Source organism: Galleria mellonella, unplaced genomic scaffold (assembly GCF_026898425.1).
Source record: "Galleria mellonella isolate WM207_F2 unplaced genomic scaffold, CSIRO_AGI_GalMel_v1 utg32, whole genome shotgun sequence".
NCBI classification, from domain to species: domain Eukaryota; kingdom Metazoa; phylum Arthropoda; class Insecta; order Lepidoptera; family Pyralidae; genus Galleria; species Galleria mellonella.
Window position 1 is genome coordinate 1,661,109 of NW_026442075.1, and position 15,551 is coordinate 1,676,659.

General features: G+C 33.9%; 1 protein-coding gene across 1 annotated transcript; it reads left to right on the plus strand.

Annotated features, from left to right (window-relative positions):
• Window positions 1-5,311: 5,311 nt before the first annotated feature.
• LOC113510837 (uncharacterized) lies at window positions 5,312-12,353 on the plus strand. The gene is made up of 4 exons (XM_026894372.3): window positions 5,312-5,556; window positions 7,254-7,435; window positions 8,570-8,680; window positions 12,181-12,353. The coding sequence occupies exons 1-4, from the start codon at window positions 5,395-5,397 to the stop codon at window positions 12,332-12,334; spliced, it is 609 nt and encodes a 202-aa protein (XP_026750173.1). The 5' UTR covers window positions 5,312-5,394; the 3' UTR covers window positions 12,335-12,353.
• The last annotated feature ends 3,198 nt before the right edge of the window (window positions 12,354-15,551 follow it).

The following is a 15,551-nucleotide window of genomic DNA, read 5'->3' on the forward strand; positions in this document are numbered from 1 at the left end:
GCCATGTTTAGCAAATGGGTTGACAACCGCAGTAAGGTTTCGGTGATGTTTTACAATATCATCATTGTGCGATTGTTGCATTAAGTTAGTTAAAGGCCACTAGTTCGAATGGATATGTGGACTGTACATATGGATTAAATGAGTGTATCTAGGATGATTCTCGTCCAAATTAGTAAGTAATAGAAGCTCCACTAACATTAAGGCTCACTTTCACCACGGATGTACGAAGCACTGCTGGTAAACACGCACAGCGATGCACTAGCAGTTTGGAGCAGCAGCCTCTCAATGATGGACAGGAGAACACTCTTATTCACACCGAACACGGTAAGCACGGCTTCCGGAAGGCTATCAGTATATGATGTATTGTGAAACTTTCACACTTTGCTTGAATCAGTAGAGGAGGCGCTCACGGGCGCTCTGCCAGGCGTTCACCGAACAAGTGTCATCGCAATATCCACTGACGACAGTTAACTACAAAATATTGGATCAACGATCGAACAATCATATTATCATCATATCAGCCTTTAATTGGCCACTACTGAACATAAGCCTCCCCCTTAGAGGATTTTGGTGAAAGGCTATGTTCACCAGTGGACAGTCAACAGCCGATCCAACAAGCCTATTACTAACAATCCCTTTCGTGTTTAATATTTTTTTATTTAGTGGGTGATAATGTAATAGTAACCCCACCCGCGCTGTCGGTATACACCGGCGAAGCACCAGTGAAGGATGAGAGGTAAAGATAAAGCAGGTCAGTTAGCCCATCGTGACGAAATCAACAAGAATTGTTCAAGATGGTTTCCAAGGGGATCCACGTGGAGGTCGACCTAATAGGGTATATCGCTAGCAATAGGGCTGTCAAACTCCATTGCTAACAATCCCTTTCCCCCCGTGTTTAATATTGCAAGCGTTCACCGGACGCTCGCAGTCACTCCGATTGGATTCTTGATTGCCATCATCAAATAAAAAAAAAGAACTTCAACTTCCTGCAACACTCATTTACAATTTTTACTCTGTATTTATCACGAGCTCTTAACGTACGCGAAACTTTAAATTGTACTTTGCCATTCATTTCAAAGCATAATTCATGATTATGCTACACCGGGGAGTTAAGTAGCCAACATTAAGGAAATGTATGAAACGTAAGCTAATCTACAAAATTTTAGCATAATCTGAAGTACGGTTTATATTTTAAATGTATTTGTTTTATTTAATTCAAAATTAATTTATAAATAGCTTTGTCTCATTGGTTGCTTCTAAAACCACTCAACTGATTTTGATACTTTGTGTGAAGATACCTTGACCTTCAAGGATCAAGATATTTCAAACTACTTTTTTTAGATCATTATGAGGTATGAAATAATTAATAGTTAGAAAAATATCAGGATAAGTGTAAGTAAAATACATGATCTCATACACGGATTGATATGAGAACAATATATTATATAAAAAAAATGTTATTTACTTGTCTATCTATACAGCTTAAAAAGTTGACCTGTTAAAGTACCAAGAGATACGAAATAAACAAATTCATTTACACATTCAGTAAGGATAAGATTTTCAAAGTATCAGTAATTTTTCTATTTACTATTTATTTGCTATCTATTTCTCATTTATTTGCATACATTTCAAAGTATGAGTTTTTTTCCAGTAGTTACCACACTTGGCAGGAGGATTGATAACCGCAATTTGGTCATGGCGATGTTTAAAGATTTAGATTTAGGGGGATGAGCAGTGTCCCGCTGCTCATCCTTCTACCATTAAGTCGCCTCTTTGGGTAGTCATTATATAATTGGACGACGGTAGTCACTTACCATTAGGTGAGCCGCATGCTCGTTTGCCCCCCGTGTTGTAAAAAAAAATTATGTATCGGAATCATACAGCAAATCTATACCTACTGATAATTTTGGTTTTCTAATTGAAAATTGGTACCAGTCAAAACTTCGATGAGCTCTTAAGTTCAAGTTTCAAGGTTACATAATATGTGAATATCGCTGTAAGATTTGGTCTTTAACTATTAGTTAGTGGTCTGTTAAATATCTACAAACATCGGTCCTTCATTGTACGACCGCCTCTAATTGTATCACCAAACACGCAACTCGACATAAAATTAATCTAACACGATATGATTAGGTGGACATTGTAAATACAGAGTGTTCGAAAAAATATATTAAAAAATTAATATTTATTAAGGAAAAAATATCTTTTTCAAATTATCTCACATTGTGTTGAAAAACACTTCAATTTCTGTCTCGATTACATGTAAATAGTTACATAGTTGATTTTAATTAAGGGTACATTAAGGTTTCTTCAGAGTATAGGCTACAGTGATTGTTTACCATCAGACGGGCTGTGTGTTTGTTTGCCAAATTTGTTGTATAAAAAATGCCATAATTTCGTCGTAGATTGCACCACATCCTGGTGACGACAATACTGAATTACACAGAGTATTTTGTTGTAGCCCGCGCAGTTTCTTCAGCCACCATCACATTATTACCATTATTAGAAGGTAAAAGCCCATAAGAATTAAAAAAAAATCACATCCACTCTATACACCGTGCTCCCGGTATTCACATTGCGTTTAATCAAATTAGCACGTGAGTAAGCGTACAATTTTTTTTCACCCAAATTATATATTGAAGTAAGACCATTTGTATGGGTAGCTCAGTCCCTTTCTTATTTCAGATTTCAGGTGCAGCTGCTTGTCGACACTCTGAATTTAGATATAGATAGATAGATACTCTTTATTGTTTCCTCCAAATGATTACAATAGTAAACTTATTATAAATATAAATAATTACAAGAAATAATCACAATGAGAAAACAATGGGCGACCTTATTGCTAAGAGCGATCTCTTCCAGGCAACCTTTGGATGGAGAGGAGTAATTATAAACAATTTAATGGGAGGCACGATGAAAAATTTTGATAGTACTAAATATGGGAGATATGATACATATAATAATATAAATATTATCCCTACTCATTATTATATATATATATACACACACACACACACACACACACACACACACACACACACATATATATACATATATATATATATATATATATATATATATATATATATATATATATATACACGCATATATATATATATATATATATATATACGCAAAAACACGCACACGCACACGCACACGCACACGCACACGCACACGCACACGCACACGCACACGCACGCACACGCACACGCACACGCACACGCACACGCACACACAGCCGCAAGCTCTTGCACGAGCACACGCACACGCACACGCACACGCACACGCACACGCACACGCACACGCACACGCACACGCACACGCACACGCACACGCAACGCACACGCACATGCACATAACACACGCACACGCACAAGCACATGTATCTAACGCGCACGCGCAAATATCGCGGTCACCCGCAAAGTAAAGTATGATAAAATTCTAAGGGGACGATATCTGTAAATGGGAGATATTTAAAAATATTAATATTATATATATAATGGTTTCGGTTTGAAGGCCAAGTCTATTTTTTTTTAATACAAAATAGAATGCAAATACAACTGCTTAACGGTTGAAACACGAATGGAACAGTGGTACGTCAAGCAATCGACTTTTATACAAAGTCTCCCTCTGGTAAAAAAAATTCCGAATTGTTTCCAATTTGATTAAGCCTAGTAATAAAAGAGCGAGAATAATATAATTTCCTATCTTATAATTTAACTATCTGATAAAATAATAATGTTTGTTTATTATCTCCCATATTAATAAAACACTCATACATAGCAAAGAATACAACGAGTAAAATAACATAGTTATAAATAGCTGTACCCTGAGGCTTTGCCCAGATGAATCAGATTATAAATTATTCTACATTCTATGTTAGAATCTAACCTACCCGTGTACCAAATTTCTTTCAAATACGTTTAGTGGTTTTTGCGTGAAAGAGTACCAAATATCCATCCATTTACCACCCATCCATCCATTCACTCATCATTACAAACTTTCGTATTTATAATATTAATTAATTATACATAATTAAATGAGGGAGACAGGAGATCAAACAAGACTTCGTTGCTCTATGAATCTCCAAAACAATATTGTTTTATTTTTAAATTGACTTTAACAAGATTTGGTACATTTTAACACAAAAGGCAAGATTGACTCGTATTTGAAGTTGTATTTAAAGATGGTCACACTGTCAGTTATAATCTATCATAATTCACAGTTAAAAAAATATATTATGCAGGTATGCTATGCATATACAAAATACAGGGTCGGATATGATTTAGAGGTTTTTGGCTAAAGAAAAGATGTCATTCTTAAGCCATTTGATGACCTCGTTTATCAGTGGTCGTAGGATCGATTCTCTCCACAATAAGAATACAAATTTTTCGGTGTGTTTGTTCGTGTTTTTAAAAAAATATACTAGATGGCGCTGTGTGACGTTTATAGTATTTTATATTTAAGGTCGTAATATATGACTGACGAGTAACGTCTTTTTAGATCGCACTACCTAATAAATAGTCCATACCTGTTTTCTCCATTAATCTTCTTAGTATATAGACTCAATACTGTTTTGGATACTCGCCAATAGCACACCTGTTGTTTATAAACAATTTCTTATTTGGACATAAAATGGAAATAATACTCTTATTTGATATTATAATATGTCTCAATGAAGTATTTATTTATTTATTTTTTTTATTTCACTATTTAAAGAATAATACATACACACACACGCACGCACGCACGCAAGCACGTACGCACGCACGCACGCACTCACTCACACACGCACGCACACATATATATTATACTTATGAAGTATAAAAGGCGATCATCAAAAAGACAGTAGCTATTGACGCAAGAAGTATGTATATGTAGTAAACAGATCGCTCATAGTAATAAAACATATGCAAATAATAATATCAATACCTTACATACATCTAAGTACTTTTAATTGTAATACATATTTTCTAAATTATTTATTAAATTATTATAAATTAGTTAATTTAGATATATCTTATTGATATTTATACTGTCTACATTATTTCATTATCGAATTTCAGGATTAAAAAATATATTTATCAGATTCTAAGAAAATATACATATAATTGTGACGTTTATTGGAATTTATTGTAATATTATAATAATATATAATACCGAAATCCGACATTGTTTCAAATTAAGAATACTCATCAACATTTTTTTAAATACTGCATTATAAAATACATACTGTATATCGAACGATTGCGTAGTGTCACATCTCTGTTAGTCCAAAGCACCGCTATACCACAAATGGTCGCAACTTGGGATAAACAACTGAATCTAAAGTTAAAAACACTGATTATTATATTAAAAGGAAGATTCTAGTTCTAAGATAGATTAGAAATAATGAATTTACACAGTGTTGTGATAGTTCTAACGTATTTTGCCGTAGCTGAGTGCAACACAGTTTCGGATATTTCGAGGACTCACTGTCCCAATACTAAGGCGTCCATCAATGCAATAAGAAAACGGAGACACCTTACTTTTCCAGCTGGTAGCAATGCTGTTGTGAGTAAACGATTTTTTTTTCACAACTTAGTAGAGTAGAGTACTTATATTTTTACTAGCAGTGTCCCGCGGCTTCAGTCGCGTGAATCACTCTATAAAGTATTCTATATGCTTTTTATATTTTATAATTATAATATATTTGATTCTTTAGATAGATATAATTTATTTGATTCTTTAGATTGACGTAACTTTTTTATTTATGTACCGATTAAATGTTAAGCGGGGAAAACTGCAACGCATTAATGAAAACCGCATTCAAATCGGTTAAGCCGTTTCTGAGATTATTTTGCTAAGCGTTAAGCATTAATTTGTTAAGCGTACAGTAGTAGTAAATTTACAGACAGACAAAAATTCTAAAAATCATTGCTTTAGGTTCTATTGCGTTCATAAAGCCCCCTTATAATAGTTTTTCTTTTAAATCCTCCATGTACAGACAGTGATCAGTTACAATTTTATTATATGTATTGTGCTATACAATTTATTCGTCTATTCTGAACCGATTTTGAACTTTTTTTCAATCGATAAAATTTTATTTCCAATTTTCAGTTTGTATCAATAGAATTCAATGAAAATGTGAACAAACGATTGATTGAAGCGACTATACGATAATTATTGATTGATTGATTGATATCCAATAGTAGTACAAATTAAGGGTGGATAATATATAGCAATATCTATATATTGTAGTTGCAATATCTATACATATATTGACCCAATAACATTGATATCGGTTATTCAATATATATCGAAAAGACAAACCTGCTCGTAAAGAATATAGTTATTTGACTGGTATGGGCGATATCGTAATGGTAACGTAACCTCAATATATAGATATCGGATATTGCCTGTCTTAAATATAAATCAAATATCGAATAATGTATTGAATGATACATTCTGTAAATAGTTTTATTTTGAGAACGTTTGAAGGATAATTTAATCGAAACTTGCTTATTTTTCCATTAAATTCTATTGAAATGAGGCTATAATTTTGTTATAACTGAATTCTCTGTTTTATTTTTCTGAGAAAATGTTACTTTTGTAAGACAATATTATTTTTAGCACCTAATTTAATTTTTAGCACATAATTCTAAGTAAAAAAATTACTTTCTATCGATTGGCTAAGTTAGCCACAATAATTGCTTATATACGATATGATTAAATTAATTATCTTTTATAATTGACTTTTGAGTGGGTGTCGTAGGAAGCGACTAAAGGAGCGTGAAAGGATGGGCAGCAGCGTCTCTCTTAAATCATCGCCTAAACCTAAACTGCGATTGCCAACTCGCTTGTCAAGCATGCCAATTACTGACAAAACCCTGTTTTCTCCCACGAACACTCAGGTTATGGAATGAGCTCCCTGCCGAGGTTTCCTCAAGAGATTACAGCACGGGGTTCTTCAAAAGGGGAATAAAGAAGTTTCTTCAGGGTCGGCAATGCGTGCGTAAAACCCCTGGTATTGCAGGCGTTCATAAGCTACGGTAACCACTTACCATCAGATTGGCTATAAGCTTGATTGCCACCTCAACGGTATAAAAAAATCACTGACAGAGGGCCATGAGAGAGGCTATGTTCAGCAGTGGACAGTTAACGGATGATATGATGATGATGATGATGATGTATCTGATAATCATTTAGGAGAACAATAAAGAGTTTGCATTCATTCATTTTTATTAAATAATGTCATTGTATATCTACAGATCACCATATCTCTAGCGAAAACATTCATGACTCACATACCGTCAGGATGGTACATGACCACCGACTTAAACGTGATGTATCCATTACCAGATCCAGAGTTTACACTCGCACATTCTAGAAGAAAGCTCCATCATCGCCAGAAGAAGGATCTGTGGGAGAATCTTCAGAATGCTATCGATCTGTAGGTGGCTATACCATGACCTAACTTAACATATACCATAGTCAGTTTCTTTTTTTTAATGTGTGATAATGGTATGGTAACCCCGCTTTCGCTAACGGTATACACTGGCGAGGCACCAGTGAGGGATGATAAGTAAGGATGATAAAGCAAGTCAGTTAGCCCATCGTGACGAATTCAACGACAAATTAGTCAGGATGGTTTCCAGGGGAAACCGCGTGGAGGTCGACTTGATGGCGTATATTAATAGCAATGGGGACTAACCCATTACTAATAATCACTTCCTCTAGTCAGTCCTCATAAACAAGTAGTGAATGAATCTGTCGATAGATAAGTTTAATTATTGAGCATATGTGAAAGAACAAGACGCCAGCAGTTGCTGTTTCATTCTATCTCGTACATGCGATAGCGATGACGTGTTTGAACTGGATTGTTTATTATTATTATGTCTATACATGTCTATAGAAAACTAGTTTTCGATCGCTACTTTGTTCGCTTGAACTTCAGCTGTAGGAAAACCAATGAAATAGATTACTTCTCGATGGCGTACCAAGACAAAACATACGCCAAATTTTAAATTAGACTGTCAGGAATAAAATTGTGAAAACCTTATTCAATTTGATAAAGTAGTTTTTGCTTGATACCGGATCAAACACACAGACAGACAAAATTTTGAATAATTATTGTTTTTGAATCTTTTATTCTTATTAAGACCACTTAAATTATTATTTTTTAAATATCAATTAACAACTGATATGACGATGAACGATAATCAAGAATTATCTTATTTTTCAAACCGAGAAACATAAGTTGTTTGATGAAATAATGATATAACTATGCATATCTCATGTAGGCAACTTTGAACACTCTCCATTTGGTAATAAAGTTATTTATTGTATTAATCTATGGCTTATTTTCCCTTCTTTTTCTGTGAGTGTCGTAATAGACGACAGAAGGAACATGAAGGTCGAGAGATGTCTCTCTTAAAACATCACGTAAGCCTTACTGCGGTGGACATCTCATCTGCTAAGTATCGAAATTACTGGTAAAACCCCTCAAGGGGAAGGCCTACGCCCAGTAGTGGACAATTACCGGCTGATATCATCATGGCTTTATTTGTGTAATTCTTATTTTCAGTCACAATTACAATGGTCGTGCCTGTGTTTTGAGGAGTATATGTGAGGCTAAAATGCTTCTCGCGCCGCCTGGGAAGTCATTAATACATGATTTGTTAAGAGCTGTATTCACGTATGTATTAATTATTCATATAAATGGAGAAGGTAATATAAAAAAAAAAAGTCTTAAAAAATTAACAACTAAGTATTAACTGATGCGTGTCGTGGGTAAAAACTAGTAATTGCAATTTAAATAACAAAATTAAATTACAACCTTAACTTACTTGGTTTTGATTTCTTAACGCCAGTATTGTGGGAGCTTCTCAATCTTTTTAGCTCTATTGTCATTATGCTTTGTTCTGGATTAAGTGTGATCACAGGTGTGCATGTCACGGGATTATTTAGAATTAACAAACGCACGAATGCGAACGAAAGGGTCGTTCCGCATTCATTCTATATTTATTTATTTACAAGCATTGTCACGACTTCGTCCGAGTGACCGGGATCAAAAGAGGTCTGTGCCCTTCCACGTGCCGAATACCACGTGCACATTAAATTTCATGACGATTAGTCGAGTCGTTGGGACGATAAGATGTAATAAATAAACTAATAAATTTCATGACGATTAGTCGAGTCGTTGTGACGATAAGATGTAATAAACAAACTAATAAATTTCATGACGATTAGTCGAGTCGTTGTGACGATAAGATGTAATAAACAAACTAAACAAACTTTTACATTTATAATATTAGTGAGCTGTGTTTGCCATGTGGTCCTATAAAATAGGCAATCTCTTCCTTTCCCGTTAGTGCCTTAAAAAGCGATTAAGAGAACCCAATGGTCGAGGGAAGGGCGCCTTGTAAAACATCACCAAAAGCCAGCTGTGGTCGCCAATCCGCTTACCAACAGTAGTATTATTATTATTATTAAAGACGGGCTTTTTCCAGGCAGTAAAACCTGTGACGCTGCGACCTTTCCATGATTTTTCTTGCTCGCCTTTTTTTTAATGTTCGCTGCTAATTCCTGTCAATGATAGAAATTTTAAGATTTTTTCTATCTCCTCAGGATATAAAGTGTACCAACAAAGCGTGGTAACTATTGGCAAAATCTCCTCAATGGCAAACAGCCATAAGGAATGGTATATTTCTTTATAGCAGTTTATGGAGGGTCTGTTCAAAATGAATCTTTTTATATACATTGACAATTGTAGTTTTTTATAAAAAAGAAAATTAAAAAAAATATATTACATCAAGTCAACAGACGGAATTTTTACTAACGATTAATATAATTAATAAATAAAAATATATAACAAGAACTAGCACATTTTACAAATATAATAAATGAAGTTAAAATCACGGAGAAAAATAACTCAATACAAATAGGGTCTGTGTTCAGCAGTGAACAGGTAACGACTGGTTGGATAATGATAATGTATTTGCAAGTTTATTTCCGTAATCAAGATTAAATGTAATCTATGTTCTACATCACTTTAAGCGATAATGCCGCCCTCTTAATAACTTTACGATTACATGAATTAACTTATCTTTAATAAGTTTACTACTAAGTAATCAGGGAAACAATAAAGAGTGTATAATATAATCTATCCATCTATGTTCATCTTTGATTCAAATATTGTATATATATATAAAATTTCATGACGATTAGTCGAGTAGTTCTGCGTTATCTTAATTTTTTTGATTGCGAATAAGCAACTGATAAATTTTGCGGTAAATACCACAAGCAAATTTTTTATTTAAAAATAATTAAAAATACAAACGTTCAATTGAGAACTTTCTTTTTTTTTATCGGTTAAAGTTAAGGAATTGAAACGGTTTATAGCGAATACAGAATAACCAGAATAAAACCCTTAACATGACAAATTACATTTCACACTATCTCGGTTAATAACAAAGTTACTCGAAATGATGTTCAGAAATTTAACGTAAATTTTAAATTTATGACTCATCATGTCATTTCATATAAACGATAGCTCTGTTTAGGTCAATTTAGATGATTACATTTTCATAATTTATTAATGTTATAATTAATAACATTGTTTAACCCTACTTGATGGATGCTAGTTTGTCAGTTTGTCACAGCCCGATATATTAAAATTATACTAATACTGTATCGTTTTCTTTAAACTTTACAAAATATTTATATCTAAGTTGAATTTGAAATGGAGGACTTTTTGTTTAGCAGTTTCTCAATGTTTAAACATAACATTATTTTTTACACCACAAAGATGGCATACAAGCATAAAGCCTGTCCGATTGTAAACGGTAACAGTAGTTTATGAACGCCTGCAATACTAGGGGTGACATTTCGTCATAGTCGTAGAATACTGACGGATCTTTATATGTAATATTTGTCAGATCCGTCAGTATTCTACGACTATGACGATTTGTGCGTTATCGATACTGAAGAAACCTTAATATAACCCTTTTTGAAGAACTTAAAGAAAATATAATCGAACGAATAACTGTTCATGTCATAACACAGTTTGCTAATGTTCAATAGTTGTAAAAAGTTGTATAATTGATTGAATGCTGCTGATTTTCACCACCGTAATCCGCCACAAACGAGACTTCCATTCGAAACATTTGAATGACTACGGCTCGCCATCGTACGTTTTTCAAGGCTCTTTTCCATGCACAACTACGCTTCGAAGCAGTTGTGTTTGCATAGCTGTATTTCAGTTTGAAGGGTGGGCTATGGCAGTGAATTTACAGGGTTTTTTTTTTTTTTATACAACTTAGAATGGCAAACAAGCTGACGGCCCACCTGATGGAAAGTGGTAACCGTTGCCTATAGACATGAGCAGTAGCATGGACATAATAGAGTATACTGTTTCGCCCATGATACCCCCCATGCGTTGCCATTCCATTGTACAGAGGAATAACACGTGAGTCCTCAGGGATGGCATCGCATCGGGGGTATTATGGGCGAAACAGTATACTCAGTTATGTCCAAGGTACTGCTCATGTCTATAGGCGATGGTTGCCATTTTCCGTCAGATGGGCCGTCAGCTTGTTTACCATTATAAGTTTTTTAAAAAAAAAGTTATTAATGTTGGAATATTTCACATTTAACAACTGCAATATCATATGCTACGCGAAATGTTTGATTTCGCGTAGTTACTTTAATTAACATAGGTCGCTTTATATAGACTCTAAATGATGTGGTACTAATAGTACTGTTCATGTCTATAGGTGACGGTTACTACTTTACATCACTTGGTCTGTCAGCTTGTTTGTCATTCTATCTTATATTAAAAAAAATTAGCAAATTTTTAGTCGGATTATTATTAATTAGTTATTAATGATTCATGGGTTGCGTTCGGTTATCACCGTGAAACCGCATCAGACGACCGATTGGACCGTACAAAGAGAGCAAATAGAGACTTTAACGCAGTGGAACAAAGTCTCTTTTTATTGGCTCTTATTATAAAAATCATAATCCATATTTAATATTCAGTAGCAAATAATAGAGAATGTGACATTAAGTTATTGCAAGCGAAAATAACTTTTTTTTTTATTTAGCACTAGTGATATCACTGTGAATAAAAATAACAGTTTCACAAAATGATAATAGTTTAAATATAGCAATAATTTCCATGCCTAATTGTTACAGGTCATCGTTGTTCGAAAAGGAATTTCAAGAGGAAATCGGCGATTCATATCCTGAGCTTTTTGACCCGAAAGTCTGTGATATTTTCCACGACTGTCCAATTTCTTTGATACAGATCGCTTTAGCGTTTAACAAACCAAAGAACAAGCTTGTATGAAATAAAATAAATTACAGGAGATCTATTTATTTTGTACCTAATAATGTTATAAAGTCCAACAATCTTAATGACTCGAAAATCTGCACTGTCATCATTGACTAATAAGGTTTTTTATGTAAATAGGAATAGCAAACATTCCGATGATTCACTTTGGAAAATAGTATCGATTACCTATAGATATGACCAGTACCATGAACTTTATAAAGTACAATATACCACTAGTAAGTTTACCAGAGGGCGACTTTGAACAAAACACGTTTCCTTAGGCGTCTCTGTCCCATTCGTGTTTCTACCGTGAAGCAGTTGTGTTTGCATGGTTGTGTTTCGGTTTGAAGGGTGGGATATGGCAACGAATTAACAGAGTACAGAGGAATAACACCTGAGTGCTCAGGAATGCATGGGGGTATCATGGGCGAAACAGTATACTCTGTTATGTCCATGGTACTGCTCCTGTCTATAGGCGACGGTTACCACTTTCCATCAGGTGGACCGTCAGTTTGTTTGCCATTCTAAGTTGAATTTTAAAAAAGTGGCAACCTTCAAACTCTGTAATTCCTTAGTAATAAGATATCATGGTGTCCCATATCCAGTAATTTTACTATAACATCACACTCTTAACAATATGTTTCTAACCGTATCAGAGTTATACTCAATCAATCAAACAATTTCTTGGCCTTTTCCTTATTTGAAGTCAGCCCTTCTGATACTTTTACGCCATTCTCGGTTTTGCGTCAATCAGAGTTATAGTCGTGAGTTATTTTTTCCAAGATGACTGTGTATGCATATGATGGCAAAGGTGCTTCGATCAACAATACCACCTAGATGTACGACGAAAGCGCTAAAATCACTGAATGAATAATGTCTTACTTACAGAGTTTCTATTTTTAGTAGGGTAAAGTTGCATTTAAATTCTCTTTTCGAATTCATATAACTTAAGACCATTTTCGTTTTAATATTTATGATGGAAATTATAAGTATAAAAATAATTTTAAATAATTCATACCTATTTAAAAGGCAACACAAAAGTATTCTTAGTTTTTGAGCCACTTTGATTATTTACCATTAGATGAGCTCATCTAATAGTAATGGCATGCTCATCTAATGGCATGATTTTTTGTCACCCTTTCACATAAAAATAAATGAAGCACGGTTGTAGAGATTTAGTACAGAATAATTAAAATATGTACTTAGTCTGCAAATGAGGCGTTATTCGCTCATATTTTAATCAGGCATCTAGTTAGTATTGTTGATCGATTCAAACACAGCCATGATTTGTCTACGGCCACATGGAGAATAATGGTAGTCACATTTTTGTTCCGACCTCGGGTCTAATGCTCCTAATGGAATGGCTGTTATTTGTCGCCATGTATTTCGGGGTTTCATTCAACAGCCGCGCGCTGTTATAAAAGTTTATGTGCAAGACCCAACATAAGACCTATTCGATTTCATACTGTCCCATTTTTAACCTACTTGTAAAAGTGGTTGTCACTTCGACTTTTATTGTAATTTTATTTTATTTTTATTTACTCAAATTTAATACTTATTTATTCTGTATTGAATTGTATTGTAATTGCATTGTAAAATATAAATTTTTATTTTACAATTATATAGTATAAAAAATAAGTATGAATTAAAATATGCGACACATATGATTTAGGAATCCGTATAGAATAAACATCGCGTGGTTCTGGCATAGAATAGCCGTCCCCTCCTGCTTTCCTCTGAGTATTGTAACAGGCAACTAAGAGAACTGGTCGAGAGATGGGCGTCTCTTTTAAACATGACTATAAACCAAACCACTGTTGCCAATCCGCCTGCCAAGCGTAGCAACAACCGGCAAAATTCCCCCAATGGTAAACTGTCATAAGGAATTCTCCCGTTTCTAATAGCAGTCTATGAGAGAGGCCTATAGTCAGATAACGGCTGAAAGATGATAGAGAAAATATTGAAAAAAAAAAACTCTTCTTTGTTTATCTATCCATCTGTTGTTTCGACCTACAAATGCAATCACTAATGCTTCTAATAAAAAAAATACTACATTTAGTAACAACTCAATAATTAGCAGTACCTATCAGGTCTTTGACCTATGAAGATACATCACTAAGGAGAAAATCCGGTGTGTAGGTATATTGAGTAAAGAAAGTTGAACAAGCTTCAAGTTCTTGAAGTTATGAACTGTAAACAGGTCGCGTATCGCAATAAAAAGTAGTGCGATGAACGATACCCAACTTTGTTGTTTTGTTGACAGATTTTTTATCATCTATCAACTATGTAGTTTGAAGGCATTTTACGCAAAACGCGGGATCGATTCTGAGACGCCGTCTCTCTATACTTATCTCGAATTTTAAATTTGCTAACTGAGAAATCTTTGTTCTAAGGACCTAAAAGGACTAGGACATAAAAAATACTAATAGATTTTAAACAAAATTTTCATAATTTTAGTATATGATGGTCCATATAACTGCAATTTTAGGAAATTAACAAATTGAAGTATAATATGTTCCCGTGAAGAAGAGCAAGGGATAGGCAGCAGTGTTCCTCTTAAAACATCTCCAAATTGTATCTACGGTTGCCAATCCGCCTGCCAAACATGACAATTACTGGTAAAACCCTTCTAGCAGAAGGTTTATGTTTAACACTGGACAGTTGATAATCATAATCCATAATCATGAATGCATGGTTAAAGACGTCTTGGGTACCTCTGTCCCATTTATGGTTCTGTTTCAGTTTGAAGTGTAGAATATAGCTTTAAAATGGTACGGAGTACGGTTTTTAACTAATTTCATAAAAGGAGGTTACTCTCAATTCGGTTGTATTTTTTATGTTTGTTACATTATGAGGTAACAAACATAAAAATACTCCGTTAGTATGAAACAAATTTGAAAATTTCTTTTCTTATCCTAAAGAATACTATATACATTTTTAAACTGGTCTCGTAGAAATTATATAAAAATCAATTCAATAGTTTAGTTTTCAAATTAAAATAGTTTGGCTACTATTTAAATAGTTTTTTTTTATGCATCGCAATCATAAATTATTATAAGATTCGATAGAAAATTATAATATTACTAGCTGACCCCGTAAACGTTGTTTTACCACTTATTGCGAAATATAAAAATCGCGATTAAAATACAGGGGTTGATCGACAAACGATGAAAATTTAAAGTTGTATGTATTTTTTAATGCTAAATTATAATAAAATAAAAATAAAAAAAAT